Below are 13,793 nucleotides of genomic sequence, written 5' to 3'. Positions count from 1 at the left end.
AAATGACCTTGGATATCGACCCGATTGCATGACCCCGTGCCCCCCTGGCAGAAGAGTCTATTTAGCTTCTGCAGACACCTAGCCCCTCTCGCCAGCACGCTAGCCTCAAACTGCCTGGATTGCTGGTTCCTTATCGATTCTCAAAGACTTTCATTTGAAATGATACTTGATAGACCTCTCCAAGCACATGTCCGTGAGCATAGTTCGATATTATGACTGATATTTTTCTTTTCGTATCAGTTTTGACTCGTTATGGATCCACTTCAGCCCTGCCTGCTGCCGGCCTCACGTTTTTTGTAGTTGCGTGTAGGTGGAAGTAAATAAAAATCTGATTAAAATATATTTGGAACCAAAATGTCACATGGTGATGTACTTTTTAAGTACTTTTTGGTGTACATTACTTGTTCTTTAAAGTAGAGTTTTACTATTAAATGTACTACTGATATAATATGTGACTCTGGAGTAGCACGGGTGTATTTGTAGCAATAGCCAAAAATACATTGTATGGGTCAACATTATTGATTTTTAAATGCCAAAAATCATTAGGATATTAAGTATATTCCATGAAGATATTTTGTAAATTTTCTACCGTAAATGTATCAACCTAATTTTGGATTAGTAATATGCATTGCTAAGAACTTCATTAGAACTTTTAATACTCTTTTTTTTTTTTTTTTTTTTTTTGTCTCCATCCTCAGATTTCAGATTTTCAAATAGCTGTATCTCGGCCAAATATTGTCTTATCCTAACAAACCATACATCAATGGAAAGCTTATTGTTCAGCTAAGATGTATATATCTATTTTGTTGTCCAGGGTCACATATGATAAATAATATTATTAATTTTAATAAATAATAATAATATTTATTCTTGTTAATACTAATAAAAAATAATAAATTACAATGAATTTTTACTACTTTTAATGTTTTTAAATGTACAAAAATCATATCTTACTACAGATTAATAGACAATATTCTCTACAAAAATACTATGAAATATTTATTTAATGCAAATTAAATACTTTTGAGACATTTTAATTTTAATAGTTTGGCAAAAGTTAGTACTGTCTTTATAATATGCTCAATATTGTCTTATTTTATTTTTATTTATTTATTTTTTTTTTGTTTGTTTGTTTTTTGTTTTTTTGCCCCTTGTGCTTTCTAAAGACTGGTTGTATACCATGCTAACTAGCCAAACTCTGAACCCGTCCTTATGTTTAAAAAAAAAAAAAAAAATTATTTAGTTATTTATTTTTGTTATTACTACTTAAAACTAACTTGTTCATGATTTATTCTATTTTTTTTTTTATTGACAGTCATTATTTATTAACAATAAATAAATAAATAAATAAAAACAATAAATAAAAATCCTCATGCATTTTAAATTTTTTCTTTTTATATTTAAATGTTTTTAACTTTTCTTCATTATGACTTTCAGTAAATGGCAAAAAAAATTATCTTAATGTAGATTTTCACTTTCGCTTTGCTACAGTCACTTGATTGAGATACAGGACAATATTCTCTATAAAGCATTTTTTTTTTTTTTTTTTTTTTTTTTACAACTATATTATTAAATGCAAAGTAAAAAAAATTTAAATCATTTTAATTTTAATAGTTTGGCCTTGGCAAGTCAAATTGTGCCAGTTAATGTTTTGCTGTCTTTAAAAAAATATATAATTTTTTGTTTTTATTTTTATTTATTTATTTATTTAATGCAATATAAATGTGTGTTTATATGTTAGGGAAGGGCAAAGGGATAATAATGTTTAAGGCATCAAAAAGTTTGAAAAGTCTAGTGATTTTTAACATATTTCTTTCATTCTTTTCACAGGGAGATTCAAGTCCGGCTGGAAAGAAGAAAAGGATGCGTACAAAGTGCTGAAGGATGTAGTAGACAACGTCCTCTCCACCAGCGGATACTCTGAAGTCAACCTCGCCAAACTTTTCCAGGCGTTCACAGCCCTCAAGTATTGACCGGCTGTCCTGAAACAAACCTGGGTAATCAGATACGGCATAATATTTATGCCTATCTGCCCACCAAGAGAAGCCTTCCAATGTTATGTTCTCATCTTTTAATTCCAGTCTCCTGTAAATACACCTTGTGATTTTGTAATCCATGCTATTTTCTAGCTCACTCACTTTGCATTTGTAATCCCTGATGGTGTTTTTGTCCCTGACGGCTCAGATGTGAATTAAGGTCAAAGGTGACGAGCTCACAGTCAATCTGCATGTAATCACCCAACCTTTCCATGTTTGAGCACCTGTCTCTCAGTCTAATCTGTGTTCTTGTGTCCCATCCCATTTAGCCTTTGTCCAGGTCTAATCGATGATGAATCTGTGGTAAAATGGCCATGATAAGGGGCTAAAGATGCTCTCAACACAACCCAGCCCCCCGGTAGCACCGCACACACAGGGTTTTTAGAGATAACAATCAGGGGTAATGACAGGCAAGTTCATGGGGGGCTTGTAGCGGTTTGAAGGGGTCTTAGTTCAGTAATGACTTCTCCACAACCCCCTTCATCTTTAACAGCACAGCAATTAGCCAATGATACAGAGGTAGCCAGTGATTTGTGGAGTTTCCAACGATTGAACTCATGTTTGAACCGCTCTCAGCTGGTACGTTGCGAATTTATTAGACGGATCGCATACGCCTGAATGTTTGTTGCTTATAAAAGTGTCTCAAGCTTCTTTATTGTTTTTGATACAGAAACATCAATAAAAGTATTTCATAAAATGTTCACATTTTCTTTTTTTCCCCCCCTTTTTGATTATTTTATTTCACTGTGCTGCAGGGAGTGATGACATTTACACATTTGAAGAGGGCGAGTTAACTTCTCCAAATGGAAGGCTCCATTTGCAAGACCTGGAGAATGGCAAGCCAAGAGTGTGTGAAAGCGAGGAGATTAGTCCACTTAAATCGAGTCGGTTTTAAGAATGTGGTGCTTCACGCGCTCATTCCATGTGTTTATAATGACAGTTAGACGATGTCTTAAACCATTTCATCAGATGTCAATTTCCATAAATGCCATGCTCGAAAGAATCGCCTTAAACGGCTGCGACTAATGGCACCGACCTTGGAGAGTGCAGCAACACTTAAGAGCTACTTTCTGTCCGCAGCATGACAGACGGCATTTTGCGCATTGTAGGCCTTTGCGGCTGATGTATTAAACACATATAGGCCTATGTATCCATTTAGCTTAATGCGTGCAATGCTTAACCGATAGGTAGTTCCCTAAGGTTGTATCGCACTTTTACGAGATTAAGTCATCGCACGATGTGGGGCTTTCAACAGGACATTCCTTTAAGCGCGAACGCGCTTTTGCCGTGCCCGCGGAGGCTGTTTTCAAACTGGGCCACTCAATGCAGACGAGGCTTTGCATTAATTTACCCCACTAAGCTAATAAGAATGATTCGTTTTTGTTATGCTAAGCTTTATTGCCTGTCTTTTTGACCAGAATGGTGGTGTTGAGCAAAGCGGTGGACAAGGTTCTCTTTGATGAGGGAATTAGTGCCCTATTCTTTCTCTATTATTCATGGCATCGCGGAATATGTAAGTACCCGTGGGTGTCAAAAGGAAAGCCGGCCCTATTGCAAAGTGCTCCTCTTGTTTCTCTGAATAGCAGGCTATGAGATGATAAACCGCTTAATACACTGGACTAATTGGATGAGGGTAAAAGAGACGAAGGAATTAAGGCACACCAAAAGGGGACAGGGTTCCAGTGGCCCGCCATTCAGCCCTTTTCACCGTGATTTCTTACTCTACTGCTCCAATAGGAGACGAAAGGCTCATCAAAGCGCCTTTAGTGCTTTCGCCTACCCCCGGTGTCTCGAGCTGTGTCGGGATGGAAAAGTGTGATTATTCGCTGGTTGTTGAAGTACAGCCCAGTGAGCTAAAATCAAGGGAATGCATGTGAAATTTTTATGAACTGTCAATGTACACGTGTTTTGATTTTTAGTGTTGTTTTAGTGTTCCTTGTGAACAGGAAAACTGACTTTTAACCAAAAATGTTTTTGTTTTTTATATATATATAATTATCTCTAAAGATGCCATTTTGCCCTGCCCTCAGCAGTATACTTAGTTTTAGTAAATATGCTTCTTCCTCTGTTTATACTTTTATTTGTATTTTTTTTTCTAGTGGACATGTTTTATTAAAGAGACTAAACCTATCCACTCTGCTGCCATCATAAGGGTTACTGAAATTATGCACAAATCTTTTTTTTTTAATCAAAGGGAAGGGTTTGTCAGTACAAAATGATTTTAATAAATGAAAAGCTGCTACCACGATTTTGTACATTAAACTCTATTTACAGATTAAAAACTTGATATTTGTAGAAACAAATATATAATAAATAAGGGCTGTCAAACGATTAATCGCATCCAAAATAAAAGTTTGTTTACATAATGTGTGTGCACTGTGTATATTTATGTATATATTAATAATAATATACACACATATACACATATTTACAAAAATGCATGTGCCTGTTTATATTTATAATTTATTTAATATGTAAATCTAAATAACATAAATGTATTTATCTTCAATATATACAAGATTGTATGTATATATACATATAAATATACACAGTACACATATTATGTAAACAAACTTATTTTGGATGCCATTAGTCGCGATTAATCGTTTGCCAGCCCATATTTGTGTGTGTATATATATATATATATATATATATGTGTGTGTGTGTGTGTGTGTGTGTGTGTGTGTGTGTGTGTGTGTGTGTGTGTGTGTGTCTGTGTGTATACACACACACACACACATACATATGATATAACGATTATATATAATGTGACCCCAGACCCAGTAGACCACAAACCCAGTCATAAGGGTCCATTTTTTTTTTTTTTATTGAGATTTATACATCGTCTAAAGGTTGATTAAAAAGCTTTACATTGATGTGTGGTTTGTTAGACTATGACAATATTTGGCCGAGATACAACTATTTGAAAATCTGGAATCTGAGGCTGCAAAAAAAATCTAAATATTGAGAAAATCTCCTTTAAAGTTCTAATGAAGTTCTTAGCCATGCGTATTACTAATCAAAAATTAGGTTTTAATATATTTACGGTAGGAAAATATCTTCACTTAATATCCTAATGTTTTTGGCATAAAAGAAAAATCGACCATTTAGATTTTTTTTAAATGTATGTGTATATACACACGCACATATTATTTATTTAGGCTTAAAACCTTTTTTGTTTATAAAATGTTTAAATTTGTTTTTGAATTGCTTTTTGCAAATGAAATCTGCGCTCATTTTGCCGGAATGACTTGGTGCCTTTGATTTTTGATGGTGGCTCCCAAACAGGTGTTTTGGCACTCTTGAGTGTACTTTGTGGTCGGAACATTGGCAATGAATCATCTACACACTCTCCACAAATAGAGAGGCAAATTTAGTCTCCACAAAGGCTGTTTCTTCATTCATTCATGCATTGTAAGAAAAGAGTTAAAGAAAAAGTCGCCCTAAGCACTTCAGGTCAGTGCCTCTACAATTGTGGCGAGCATTCCCCAGATATTACGAGCAAATTGGTTTGCGATTCATTAATAATGCTCACAATAAGATTAGGGCATTCTGGAAAATCTCATAAAAATCCCAACAGAAGTGGGCTGCACGCTCCAGTGGTCCCTTCCACAGAAAAAGCCTATGCACCTCGCTTGGAGGTATGGCACTGGAGAGAAAATTGGTTTCCTTTGCTTAATGCTCCTTTGAACATATTCTCGCATGCCAACATGTTTAATATGGACTTGCTGCGAGAGGGGGGTCCTTAACGCGCTATATTTGTTGGGCGTTTTAGGAGCACTGATCCCCCCACGCCTCCCAACCCGTCTTCATTTCGTTCGTTTCCATCTTCACTGATCCTGCTTGTTTGTGGCGTCATAATGAAACGGATTAGCGCGGGTAAAACAAGGAAAAGCGAACTCTTTTCAGCGGCGCGCCCGATAAAGGAGAAAATTAATCCTTGAGGTAATTTCACGCGATTTGGTTCGACACCATGGACGGGTCAAATGGGCGAAAATGACTTCGTTTGAATAGAGCGCATTGATTGCAGTAATGGCATCGCTTCGCTCGTGAGATCCAACGGAGAGGGATTTGGGGAATTAAATAAGGAATTCGAAAGACTTTTTGATAAACTGCTTGTTACTTCATTAATGAGAAAGGGACTTAACGGAGTCGGGCATTTACAGATGTTGCGTCCAATTTAGCGCCTCTACAAGTTGTAAGGCCTACAACGGATGAGATGGCGAAATAATTACAAGCCGCTTTTTGTCAAGGCTTGAAGAATAGAGCCGTCATGAATATCATCATCTGACTAAATACAAATAAATACGTTATGCTGGACGTAAATTATTCTCAATCATTTAGCAAGCTGAAGCAAACAAAAACGGCTCTTTCCAGGACAGAAATGTTTACGATTGCAGTTGCCCACAGCATTACTGAACTGAACTGCTGTGGTAATTGATTCATGTTTTAAGTGACCACTTAAATTGTTTGCTCTTATTAGTGACTCCAGACTCCCCACCGAATAATTGCCCATTTACTTGTAGAAATAAACTCTTATGGCTATAAATCCGCACTGTGTTTGATCATTAGATCGTAAAAGAGTCCATTTAAAAATTTACGATAAAATATATATTTTTAGTGATCGACACAGAAAAATGGTATATTATATTAAATATGTAAAGTATATTAATTGTGTTTTTTAATTACTTTTTAACTATTTGAGAATATAAAATATAAACAAACAAAAAATAAGAAAATGAAATGATTGATAATCTTTAAAATCATTTGTAAATAACACAGAAGGGTCTATGTTTCACCAGTTTCTTTTATTCCGACTTGGTCCCTGCTTGCGACAGGGAAAATTCCCACTGAATAGCAAAACTTCCCGGTCTGGATTTCAAGCTCTCTACCGGGCAGACATAAATAATCATCTAAAAATCTAAAATTTGAATCAAACGAACAAAGGATGAATCTACGTGAAACCATTCCTACAGTACTACACCGAGAGCATATTCTCAAAACATCTTTTGAAATAAACTATTTTTTTCTTGTTTGCCCCCATTTTCATTCCTTTTTTTAAACAGAGCTATATATACAGGATACCCTTAACAGATCAGTAAACAGGCTAAAGTTTAGATTTTCACATTGTTCATCCTTAAAACAAACAAAGCATTTATTCTTCATTATTTTTTTTCTCCTAAATATCATATTTAACATAAGTTGGAAACGAACATAAAGTAAAGCTGAGTATTCATTTTCAGAAATTTGATTTGTTTTGCCAATATCGAGGCTGTGGATTCGTTTCAGGATGGGTAGCATGTTGTGGCAGTTCCCTTTGGCATATTGACCCATCTCTGCTTCAGCACTGAGAGAAGACTAGGAAGAAAAATGTCGAGTTCTGTGTGTATTGCAGTGTGGCTCCAATGATTCTTCTCTGTGTGGCTGTATAAATGTCTTTTACCACATTTGCTCCTGACCCAAGCACAGCCTCACCCTGTGAGGTGCCTACATTACGCTCAGAATCTCTATATTCAGGGTTTTCAAACATGTTTGGTTCATTTTAGTGATGATGTCCAGTGGGTGATGACTCCAGTGTCGAATGGGTCTCCGGTGTTGCTAGTGCTATATGGATTTGGTCGTGCTTTTTGTTGAGATGGTTTCTTTAATATTTTGTTTTGTTTTTTAAGGAGAAGGATCAGCACACTTCCTTTCCTGCAGTGCCGGATGGCAGGATGTTTAGTTGGGTCAACTGGGCCGAATGTTCCTTTGCTTTGAGGCGCAGTGCTGCGATGCTGGATGCCCTGCGGTCAGCCGCTGTAGAGGATGAGGAAGAAGAAGGCTCTGGCAAGGTGGTCGGTGGCTGCACTGGACTTTCCACTGGTGGTGCGGTTTGACGCAAGAGAGCGGCGGCCGTGGAAGCACTGGTCAGAGGACCCATACTTGAGAAGAGTCTAAACAGAAGAGAGTGTTCCTGTGATACAAGTACTGCACTCATAGAGGAACATGCTCGCACCAGTGATTACACAGCTAATTTTTAGGTTTAGCAGCAGTCGGTTGAGTCCAGAGTCCATAGGCATTTTTAGATGTGATATTACACTCTTACACTCTTAAAAATAAGGGCTCCAAAGGGGTGTTTTTGCAGTGATGCCATAAAGTACCTTTTTTGGTTCCCCAAAGAACCTTTCAGTGAACAGTTCTTAAAAGAACCATTTTGAAAAACATTTTAAAAGTCTAAAGAAAGGTTCCATGGATTTTTAAGGTTCTCAATGGAATGATCAATGCCAATAAAGAAACTGTTTTTAAGAGTGTAGAAATAAAGGTTCTTTATTTGCATCTACGGTTCCATGAAGAACCTTTAACATCAATGCAACTTTGCCATTGCACAAAAAAGATCTTTAGACCAGAAAAAGGTTCTCTAGATTATTAAAATGTTGTTTTAAGAATTCACTCTTAAAAATAAAGGTTCCAAAGGGGTGTTTTTGCAGTGATGCCATAGAATAACTATTTTTGGTTTCCCAAAGAACCTTTCAACAGTTCCCAAAAGAACTATTTTGAAGAACATTTTAAAAATCTAAAGAACCTTTTTTGACTATAAAGAATCTTTTCTGCATTTGAAATGTTCTATGGATGTTCAACGTTCTTCATAGAACCATTGATGCCAATAAAGAACCTTTATTTTTAAGAGTGTTGTTCATTGATAGGTTCTTTGGAGAACCCAAAATGGTTCTTCTATGGAATCACTCCAAAAGCCCTCTTGTGATCGCAAATGGTCTTTACCTGCCAAAAGTAGGTCCAATAAAGGCTGGATGCCTGAACATTGCCGTGCCCAGGAAGGTTCCAAGGCCGAGGGGTGTGGCAGGAGGGAGGCCGGAGCTGTTTGGGGGCGGTGCCAGACCTGGGAATGCAGCAGCAGCTGCCGCTGCGGCGGTCCATGCTGACTCCAAAGCTGGGTGAGGGTGAGGTGGGAAGGGTCCTCCTTCCAGGTAGTGACTCAGGGGGTGAGCGGCTGCCAGCGGTCCGGGAAAGGGCAAGCCTGTGGGGTGAGCCTGGACACCTGCCTTTTCACGTTTCCTCCACTTCGCCCTTCGGTTTTGAAACCAAACCTAAGAGTTGGGAAAGAAGCAACTTCATTAAAGAACCTCATTAAAGTCCAAACTTTACTAATAACCGCTGATGTTCAGATACGAGTGAGGAACACGCTTAAATAGCTAGGCTTGAGAAGTTGTCTCTTCACGGTTCTAATCCAGAGCCATTAATATTCCACCTGACAGCTTGCATGGTCGTTTAAGCATGAGCTTGTCGCTCTTGTTCATGTGCAATATTTGGTTCGCTTTAATGAGGTGACAAATAGGCTGGAAGTCAAGGGTAATTACATGGCCCCAAACTTACGGTCTGTTACCCTAACTTTGCTAATTAAAATCTGGTTCGGGCAAAGCAAAAAACGGGGTGGAGCGTGGTAATTAAGAGCCGTGTTAACAAAAGACATCGGAATAACAGCTGAACGGCATCCAATAACAATTAATGCACTTTAAATTAAATTCCCCCAAATGTAAGTTGCTTGAAAAGGCTGTTTAGCTTTCCCACGATCCCCCTCCTGTCCCACTAAACCCCACCAGGTTGTGCGGCAAGAACACGACCTGCAGACAGGGGCTTCGTAATGAAGGAAAGTGTCAACAGACAAACCAACAGGGACCTGGGCCCCCCTCGCCGTTTTGCATGACGCGGCCCCTGGGGCATTTATTAGCTTTATCACCTCCTGATCGAGCCTGTTAAGTGATTTGTTCTCCCACATCTCCAAATTGACATCTGTTGTTTTACACGGCCAATAACCCTGGTAGCTTCCTCATGTTTGCACTGTCTCTTTGGTTATGAGAGTTGGGCTTGAACATGCGAGCCACGCTTTGAATAGAGAAAGGAGGGGTGGCAAACACCCTTAATAGTCTCTCACTCGTTCCAAGTGCAAAGCATCGGATCAATGCCGGTCTATTGCAATCACAAAATGGGAAATCAAATAGCATTATCCCCCCTACCCCTCCCTCTCCCCCGCGCCGGCGATGAGAATTCAAACACCATTTTCTCCCTGGAATAGCAGTGTTTGCTCTCTCGCTAAGTGCGCTTTTATGAATCAGGGGCGTCTGTGTAATTGCCGCTAAAATGTTCGCTCTATTGTGTATAATAACTTTCGATAACAGGAAAGACCTTGCCATGACGTACAGGGTCATTTAACCAAGTTTACGATTGTCACTTTAAAATGAAATTAAATATAGACCATTAGGTATATTGTCTTAACGTCTATAAGTAAGCAAATTGCAAGAATTCGCAGGCTCGCATCATTTAGTTAATCTTTACCTTCAAAATGTCGACGAGTTGTCATATTATAGGCAATTTCTCTCAATTCGCTGCAATTTAAATGCTTTTAACATCTGAATGGAGTCAGGGTTCTCGACGGTGTTTTATACAGTACGCGTTAATATTATTATGCATTTAAATTCGATCTATTTTTGTGTTTTATTTTTGTGCTAGAAATAAAGAAAAGTAAGCACTTACTTGCACTCGCGCTTCTGTCAGATCCAGCCTCATTGCAAGCTCCTCTCTGGAATAGAAAATATAGATCATCAAAAATGTGTGCAGGGATTTTTTTCTTTCCTTCACAAACACCGTAAGAAAACAGATTTTGCCTAAATTGTCAGAAACCTATCAAAGCAATTTAGGGCTGATGAGAATCGAACGGATAACTTGTACGTTTTTCATAATGGGTCGTTTCGTTGGGCGAGGCTTTAGTGCACTGACTGTAACGACATAATGATGGAAATAATGGCATCTAGACTATTATATGACAATTGAGCATTTACTGAAAATATACCTGGCTAAATTTATGACAATTATCTGCCAAGTCAATATAAACATCGATATTTCGTGATCAACAACGAACATTTTGGTTAAAGAAAAACGCTCCTCGGGTAAATTTGTCATTAGGCAGACTTGATGTTTTTTATTTAATAGACTTATGTTTGTGTGGCATATTGATTATTTTTCTTTTATACAACGTGACTTAGGAATAAATGTAGGGCAGTGTTGTCAAAATAAATTTCAGAAACAATTCTTATTAATGTTAATCATTTTCATCAACTGAGATTTCCATTACAAAATAAAGAACAACAATTGTACATCAAGTTTTTAATAAACAAAATAGTGTAACTTAAATAAAATTGACATAATGATAAAATAATACAGCACATCCGTTTTAAAATAGATCTATATTTATTTAAAAAACCATGACGTTTTAAAATGTTTATGATTGTTTAGTCTTGTCGGCAATTTATGGCTTACTTTTCTAATGCTGTTCTAAAATAGCATAAACCCAAAAATTAGCATTGTATCACTAACACTAAAAAAGGACCTAAAACCTTTCAGAAAAGCCACACTTAAACCTCTTATTCAAAACTATTAATTTATACATATGAGTTTGAAGTAGGCTGCTCCTGGCCTTGAGCTCTTTTAAGGCCCACATATATTTATTTTGACGGCCACGAATGTTTAAACTAACTAACCATAAAGAATAATGTAAGTATCGTCGTATACGAATAAATTGTAGCTACAAAACATAAACGAAGGTGCACACATTTCAGTGAATATTTCTGTCTGATATCTATTGTACAGAATGTCAAGCCGATTATCTCCTCGATTTAAAAATAAAACGATCAACCGCTGTAATTTTAGTTTTCATAAAAGGAAAAAAATTAGCTGCTAAACGAAATGCATAGGCTATAGCCTAGATCCACAACAGAAGCGTTAGCCACTAAGGTTTTTTTTTCATGAATGTACCCTTTTTGAATGGTAGTTTTCTAAAAAATATATATATATTGTATTCGTAAAAATATGTTAAAAATATTTATAATTTAAATATAAATATTAAAATGTTAAATTCTTCGAATGTTACTAGATTTGTATTGGAGAAATATGCTAATGTAAAGTATGGATTAGTGATGTTCTTTCGATTCAAATTATGATAATATATATACAGATCTGTACTTTTTACATTTGTTTGTTTTTTATTTATTTATATGATTTGTTTTAGTATTTAAAAAAAACAGATATTTTCTAAGGCATGCATTCTCTTCATTATATGACTTATGTTTTTTTTTCTGTCATCCTTTTTGTCAAAATCTATAAACCACAAAATGCGATATCTACCTGGTGAACACATCAGGGTAGTGCGTTTTCTGGAAGGCCCTCTCCAGTTCCTCCAGCTGATAGCTGGTGAAGGTAGTCCTGTATCTTCTCTGCTTGCGTTTAAGCATCCCTTCCTCCGAGTCGCTGCCGGCCGACAGACACACACTGTCCTCTCCATCTTTTACATCCCCATCGTTGTGCATGCTCTCTTCATCCTTGGGAGACAGACTGGCGTCTCCGCACGCCTCCTCTTTGACAACATCCTCTTCAAACTTCAGCGTGCTGAGCTCCACCAGGTCCTGGGCCGTGTGCTCGGGGCTCTGGCCTTCATCGCTCTGGCTGAACGGTGCATTTTCCCTGTACGACTTGCTACGGCTGATGCTGACTTGTGGCGCTTGGCTGATTTTGAGACTCTCACAGGCTTGGTCCAGCAGTCTCTCCCTTTCACCCTTCTCGAGGTGTTCGTGAAACCCCCTCCCGGAGTCCAGGTACTTCCCCCCAGGGCCGTAGAGCCGGCGCAGTTTGGGCGGCAGGTGCATGTCCGAGTCAAACGAGTTCTCTTTAGAGGTGACTAGATAAAATAAAACAATGATATGTTTTAAATGCTCAAGTACTGCGAATTAAAAAGGTATTATAAATGGAGTGTTATAAATAATATGCACTCTTAAAAAATATTGCTGTATTTTTGCTGTATAAGGTTAAGTTTTTATTATACGGTATTTTAACAGGTTCTTCAATACTGTACTATAGTGCTATCAGATGGTAATTTGATATATACCATGATCAAAAGCATAAGTATATTCGTATCAAATATTGATGAATTAAGAAACCCCTTTGGTTCTTGCACGGTTTTCTAAAGAACTTTAAAAAGTCTCCGAATGCATAAAGTTCTAAAGCCTTTTAAAAACATTTTTATTTTATTTTATTTTTTTTTTACAAATGAAGCATTTCAACGCTGCTCATTTAATTTATTTTTTACTTCGCGAGGTTCTCCAAACTTTCAAGACTGTTTTCACACCTAGAGGTGTGGACACAGGACACTACCTCTGTACACATTTCTACAATTGTGAAGTAAAATACTCACGAAATCAATTAATGTCATGTTTGTGACAAAAACGCCATACAAGAAATAACGCCAAAGCGTTAAGGCGCTTACCTTCGGCTGACTGGTCGTGGTCCGGTCTGACGGGTGCTGACAAACTTTGCGCTCCCAGTTGTCTGACTTTACACGGGCTTCTTCTGCCCAGTATACTGTCTATGCAGTAGGAGGAAAGCACGGTGGGCGACTTGCTTTTACATTCGCTTCGGTCGCGGCTATCGTCGTCGTACTGACTAGTCATATTTGTGTCGTCCGAGGTTGCGCTCGAGTGGTGGGTGACTGTTACTCTCTCTCGCACTGTATCTGAAACGTCTCTCTTGCCTATCCCACCCTGGCCGCTAATGCCATATGCACTGATCCGCAGTAGCTCCGCTCTCCATTCTGTTGCATTGACGTGTAACGCAAATCTGATTGGCTCCCAAGGGAACAAGGGGGATCTTTATATATTTTTCTATTAAAGTTAAACGGTATGAACTCAGCGAATGTTGTGATGGATTACTGAA

At 37.6% G+C, this 13,793-nt stretch overlaps 2 protein-coding genes across 2 annotated transcripts in view; one reads left to right on the top strand and one right to left on the bottom strand.

Annotated features, from left to right (window-relative positions):
* The window catches only part of pola1 (polymerase (DNA directed), alpha 1), a 64,122-nt gene extending 61,385 nt beyond the window's left edge, over positions 1–2,737 (top strand). Inside the window, exon 37 of the mRNA XM_073830499.1 lies at positions 1,831–2,737. Coding sequence (XP_073686600.1) covers positions 1,831–1,973 — 143 coding nt within the window. The 3' untranslated portion in view covers positions 1,974–2,737. The remainder of the gene's footprint in view (positions 1–1,830) is intronic.
* Positions 2,738–6,840: 4,103 nt separating this feature from the next.
* On the bottom strand, positions 6,841–13,606 carry arxa (aristaless related homeobox a). Its single transcript, XM_073831152.1, has 5 exons — positions 13,348–13,606; positions 12,213–12,762; positions 10,566–10,611; positions 8,796–9,121; positions 6,841–7,969 (listed from the first exon to the last, which is right to left on the bottom strand). Exons 1-5 carry the CDS (start codon positions 13,529–13,531, stop codon positions 7,714–7,716), a joined length of 1,362 nt encoding a protein of 453 aa, XP_073687253.1. The 5' UTR covers positions 13,532–13,606; the 3' UTR covers positions 6,841–7,713.
* Between the last annotated feature and the right edge of the window lie 187 nt (positions 13,607–13,793).

The sequence above is a fragment of the Garra rufa genome, chromosome 24 (assembly GCF_049309525.1).
Source record: "Garra rufa chromosome 24, GarRuf1.0, whole genome shotgun sequence".
Lineage (NCBI taxonomy): Eukaryota > Metazoa > Chordata > Actinopteri > Cypriniformes > Cyprinidae > Garra > Garra rufa.
This window is presented reverse-complemented; position numbering and strand designations above follow the sequence as displayed.